This window comes from Rhincodon typus, chromosome 4 (assembly GCF_021869965.1).
Source record: "Rhincodon typus isolate 14 chromosome 4, sRhiTyp1.1, whole genome shotgun sequence".
Taxonomy (NCBI): Eukaryota; Metazoa; Chordata; class Chondrichthyes; order Orectolobiformes; family Rhincodontidae; genus Rhincodon; species Rhincodon typus.
Genome location: NC_063335.1, coordinates 115539650 through 115545585, shown reverse-complemented (window position 1 = coordinate 115545585; position 5936 = coordinate 115539650). Strand labels below are relative to the sequence as shown.

At 46.0% G+C, this 5936-nt stretch overlaps 1 protein-coding gene across 1 annotated transcript in view; it reads left to right on the top strand.

The window, feature by feature from the left end:
* LOC109926457 (acid-sensing ion channel 1C-like) overlaps positions 1-5237 on the top strand; it is a 31983-nt gene extending 26746 nt beyond the window's left edge. Inside the window, exon 8 of the mRNA XM_048596212.1 lies at positions 4210-5237. Within this exon, the coding sequence (XP_048452169.1) occupies positions 4210-4391 (182 nt within the window). The 3' untranslated portion in view covers positions 4392-5237. The remainder of the gene's footprint in view (positions 1-4209) is intronic.
* Positions 5238-5936: the final 699 nt, after the last annotated feature.

The window sequence follows — 5936 nt, the reverse complement described above, 5'->3', positions numbered from 1 at the left end:
CGCACACACACACGCGTGCGCTCGCACACACACACGCGTGCGCTCGCTCACTCACACACACGCTCTCTCTCACTCACACACACGCTCTCTCTCACTCACACACATAGACTTTCTCACACACACACAAGCATTCCCACTAAATTGTTTTTCTTCAATGTGGACTTCGAGTCCATGCTCAGCATGAACTTCCAGAACTTGCTGGTCACATAGAACACAGAACATAGAACAGTACAGCACAGTACAGGCCCTTCGGCCCACGATGTTGTGCCGAACTTTTACGCTAATCCTACGGTCTATCTAACCTCCACCCCTACCTTATACTATCATCCATATGCCTATCTAATAGCTGCTTAAATGTCCCTAATGAGGCCGACTCTACTACCCTCTCTGGCAATGCATTCCATGCCCCTACCACTCTCTGAATAAAGAACCTACCTCCTATGCCTCCCCTGTATCTAGCTCCACTCACTTTAAAACTATGCCCCCTTGTAATAGCTACCTCCACCCTAGGAAAAAGTCTCTGGCTGTCTACTCTATCTATACCTCTGATCATTTTGTATACCTCTGATCATTTTGTACACCTCTATCAAGTCACTTCTCATCCTTCGTCGTTCTAAAGAGAAAAGCCCTAGCTCTCTCAACCTTTCCTCATAAGACCTTCCCTCCATTCCAGGCAACATCCTGGTAAATCTCCTCTGCACCTTTTCCAACACTTCCGCATCTTTCCTGTAATGAGGCAACTGGAACTGGACACAATACTCCAGACGTGGCCGAACCAGGCTTTTGTATAGCTGGAGCATAACTTCACGGCTCTTGAACTCAATCCCTCTATTAATGAAAGCTAATACACCATACGCCTTCTTAACAACTCTATCCACCTGGGTGGCAGCTTTCAGGGAACTGTGGACATGTACCCCAAGATCCTTCCGCTCCTCCACACTGCCAAAAATCTTTCCATTAACCCTGTATTCTGCTTTCAAGTTTGTCTTTCCAAAATGAATCACCTCACACTTTTCAGGGTTAAACTCCATCTGCCACTTCTCAGCCCAGCTCTGCATCCTATCAATGTCCCTTTGTAACCTAGAACAGCCCTCCGCACTGTCCACAACGCGACCCACCTTCGTATTGTCCGTGAACTTACTAATCCACCCTTCCACTCCTTCATCCAAATCATTTACAAGAATAACAAATAGAAGAGGACCCAGAACAGATCCTTGTGGTACACCACTTGTAACTGAGCACCATGTTGAATATTTTCCGTCCACTACCACCCTTTTGTCTTCTAAGGGTCAGCCAATTCTGAATCCAATCTGCCACATTTCCCCCTATCACATGCATCCTTACTTTCTGCATGAGCGTACCATGGGGAACCTTATCAAATGCCTTACTTAAATCCATGTATACCACATCCACTGCTCTACCTTCATCTACGTATGTGGTCACCTCTTGAAAGAATTCAATAACGTTTGTGAGGCATGATCTACCCCTCACAAATCCATGCTGACTATCACGAATCAAACTGTGCCTTTTCAAGTGATCATAAATCCTATCTGTCCGAGCCCTTTCCAATAATTTGCCCGCCACTGACGGAAGACTAACTGGCCTGTAATAATCACTGTACACTGTCACTGTACACAGACTCTTGGAGTGGCTCCATACATGCACAACTTTGAGGGAACATTGGTGCTCACACATGCACACGCTTACTCCAAACCAAACAAGGTACAGTATGTATTATCGACAAGATGGAGTGCAGAAATTTGCCAAGGCTCCTTAGACAGCACCTTCCAAACCGCAACCATTACTGTCTAGAAGGACAAGGGCAGCAGCTATGTGGGAACACCACCCCCTGCAAGTTCCCCTCTGAGCTACTCACAATCCTGACTTGGAAATATATCGCTGTTCCTTCACTGTCACTGGGTCAAAATCCTGGAATTCCCTCCCTAAGGGCATTGTGGGTCAACATACAGCACGTGGACTGCAGTGGTTCAAGAAGGCAGCTCACCCCCACCTTCTCAAGGGGCAACTAGGGACGGGTAGTAACTGCTGTAACTGAGCTAGTAAACACAAACATCCATAAGCCTATAGGATATAGGAGGAGAATTAGGCCATTCACACCATAATGTCTGGTCTGCCATTCAAGAATGGCTGATATGTTTCTCAACCCCATTGTTCTGCGTTCTCACCAAAACCCTTGATCCCCTGACTGATCAGGAACCTCTGTCTTAAATGCACTCACTGACTTGGCCTCCACAGCCATCTGTGGCATTGAGTTCCACACAGTCACCACCCTCTGGCTGAAGAAATTCCTCCTCATCTCAGTTCTAAGGGATCGTCCCTTCACTGTGAGGCTGTGCTCTCGGGTCCTAGTCTGTCCTACTAGTGGAAGCATCTTCTCCATGTCCATTCTATCCAGGCCTCTCAGTATTCTGTAAGTTTCAATCCTTCTAAACTGCATTCAATACAGACCCAGAGTCGTCAACTGCTCCTCCTATGACAAGCCCTTCATCCCCAGGATCATTCTTGTAAACCTCCTCTGGACCCCCAGTAATGCCAGCACATCCTTCCTTAGATATGGTTGCCCAAAACTGCTCAGTATTCCAAATGCAGTCTGACCAGAGCCTTGTACAGCCTCAGCAGTACATCTCTGCTCCTGTATTCTAGCCCTCTTGAAATTAATGCTGAATTTGATTTCCTAACTGCCATCTGAATCTGCACGTTAATCTTAAAAGAATCCTGAACAAGAACTCCCAAGCTCCTTTGTGCTTCAGCTTTCCGAAGCTTTTCTCCATTTAGAAAATAGTCTGTGTCTCTATTCTTCCTACCAAAGTGCATAACTTCACACGTTCCCATATTTCCCACAGTCTGTGACACACACACATTGTGCAAGTGAATAAGAAGTGCACTGTGCTCAGGAGGAACAGGTGACGTTACAGCTGGGGTTCCTGTATTCCTCTCCCACACAATATTTACGGTGCAGAAGGCGGCCCATTCGGCCCAGCTACTGTCGGTGTCCTGAGCTCAGCGCTGACCCTATCACTGACTGGTAGAGATGGATCACAGTGATTGAGCACCTACTCTAGTTTTGTATCATGGGACTGTCAGAATTGTAGACTGAAAATCTATCAATTATTACCAACCAGTTACTGTAATGTTCCCATTCTGTGTGACGGAGACCTTGTTGCAAACATTTTGAAGCTCCGTCTGCATGATCTGCGCTGTACTTTCTTGCTGTTTATTGCCCCGACAATCCCATGGCTTGTCAAGCTTGGACCTGCCTTTTTTTAAAAATCCAAGCTGACTGGCTCAAGTTTTTGCTCTTTCATGTGGTGTTGCCCATTTTTCGTAGTTTAGCAATTTGTAATTAAATCTGGATAATGCTTTTAGCCTGAAACTTGTAGTCTGTACAGATCGAAGGATTTGTGTGTTGCGGACCCTGTGAAATAATGTTCCATTGTAAGGTGACTTGCTCAATGCTGACAGGAAACCAGGGATGGGTTAGATTGATGGAATTTTGCCTGACTCCTGGAAAGGCCAGTTAGCCAGGAGCCTGGGTTGGAAAGAGCCATGAAGGGGATTGGGGTGAGCTGTGTTTGGAGCACTGCATGCAGTTTTGAGTTGCACAGTCTCTGAAGTATATAGCAAGAGAGAGGTCTGTGCAGAAGCACAGGGAAAAGGCTGCTGTACGGAAATCAAATGACTTGGATAAATATTGGGGCTGGTTCTGTTAGAACAGAGGAGATTGAGGAATAAAGCTAAATGGCAAGGCAGGCCTGAGGGGGCCAAATGGCCTACTAGTGCTTCAGTTTCTTGTGTTCTTTAAATGAGGAAGGATGTGGATGGAGTTGGTAGAAAAAGGTTGTTTGCAGTTACTGACAGATGGAGAAAATGATGAAATAAACAAGAATTAGAATGGAGAACAGGAGGCCCTCCCTTTGAGTCATAAGAGGGTGAATTTTAGTGCCTAAGCTAGTGACAGCATTGAAGAACAAGTGAGATGAATGATTAAAGGTGTAAGAACGGAGGTACAGAGTAGGAACATGTTACTTCTAGCAAAAATGTTCTGCTGTCAGTTCCTCTGCTGCCGTATCTTAGCAATGCTATAGAAGCTGCACCCTGAACTCTGCTGGACTGGCCAGAGGCTGGGATTGATGATTCTCTCGGACTCCCAGAGCTGACTGATGCCCCTTTGTGTGCTCTGCTTTCCAGGCCTGAGGCATGTCAGCCAGACCAGTGTGAGTCAGCTGAACCTCGATGGGACAGGAGTCACGCTGCCCGGGATCAGCAGCCTCATGGTATCCTGCCCTGGCATCACCAGCGTCCGGATTAACAACCTGCACACACTCTCCCCTGACCACGTCTCTGACGACGAGCTGACACCTGAGGATTGATGGGCCGGCCGGAGGAGAGGGGAGGAGGGTTACTGACTTCTCCGCACAAACCTCCCCCATTGTTCAATAAAAACGGGTACCGGGAGTGAGGAGCCTCACTCTGTATCACTCAGAGAAACTATTTGGGAAGGAACTTCCTCACGTTTAGCCTGATTTTCATGCAGTTGCTGCATTCTGGTTTTGCTCTCCCATTCCCCTATCAAAGTCCTCAATTTTACATCCAGTCAGATTCCTGAAGCAGCCCATCCATAAAAAGACAACTCCAAATATAGAACTATATCTAATCCCATGCTGCCCCTGTCCTGGGTGTGTTTGACGGGGACAGTGAAGAGGGAGGTTTACTCTCCATCTAACCCTGTGCTGTCCCTGACCTCAGAGTATTTGAGGAGAATGGTGTAGAGGGAGCTTTACTCTGTATCAAACCTCATGCTGTCCCTGAGCTCGGAGTGTTAATGGGGACAGTGTAGAGGGAGCTTTACTCTCTGTCTAACCTCGTGCTGTCTCTCTGATTGGGATTCCTGTAATTGGAAAGTGTTCTGAATGACACTGGTGGCAGTCCATATGCTGCTCCTTCACTGCTCTCCAGCTCTGCACTGTAAGCTTCATTTCTCTGGTTTCTAGGTTTGCCATTTTCTGAGTCATGAGATAGACTTCTCCTCATCAGCAGAAATCAATGTCTGAGTTATGCCCCTTCCACCATCGCCTTTCATTGGGAGCTCCCAGTTATGATTGGGCCGGACTGGAAGGAGAGGTAGTTTTACTCCTATTGCCACTTTGCCACTAACTGTGCTTTGATTGATTTGCTTTTCAAAGAGAAATGTTTCATGACTAAAGGCTAACTTGGAACCTGCTGTGTGTTGACTGTTTATTTGATCTTTTGGACACAGAGAGTGTCCCGCCTCAGCCAAAGTTCAGTGTTCGGTCTCTCTTTCTCTCAGGGCATCTGATGTAAAGCTTGTTGTGGGACTGACATTCAGTGATACTCAGTAATACATGCTGTGCAGTTCCTTGTTATTTTCATTCTGTGTTATGGAGTCACAGAGTTTTTAACCGTTCATAAAGAGACCGTTTAGCCCCTCCTATCCATACTAGCCATCAAACATCCATCCACTGTAATTCCATCTCCAGGCACTTGGCCCATAGCCTTGTATATTACGGCATATAAGTGCACTTCCAAATAATTCTTCAGTGTTTTGATGATTCATACCCCTACCACTCTTTCAGATAGTGCGTTCCAGATACCCACCACCCTGTGAGTGAAAAACTTTCTTCCTCAAATCTCCTGTAACCCTCCTATTCCTTAATTGAAATGATGTCCCCTAGTTACTGAGCATACAAAATCCCAGGCCTTTGATATAGTGTTGATATGAACGCTTCAAAATTGAAATTAGGTTCAACAAATTCTGGTAAAACTACCCAATTTCTGGTCCTAAATTTTTCCAAGATTTTCCCTAATGTCTATTTCTAGCAGAGTGGGGAAGCCGAACTTCTTAAAACCCAACATCAAGGTATTTACTAACTATAGTCTTCTAATGTACAAAGGGG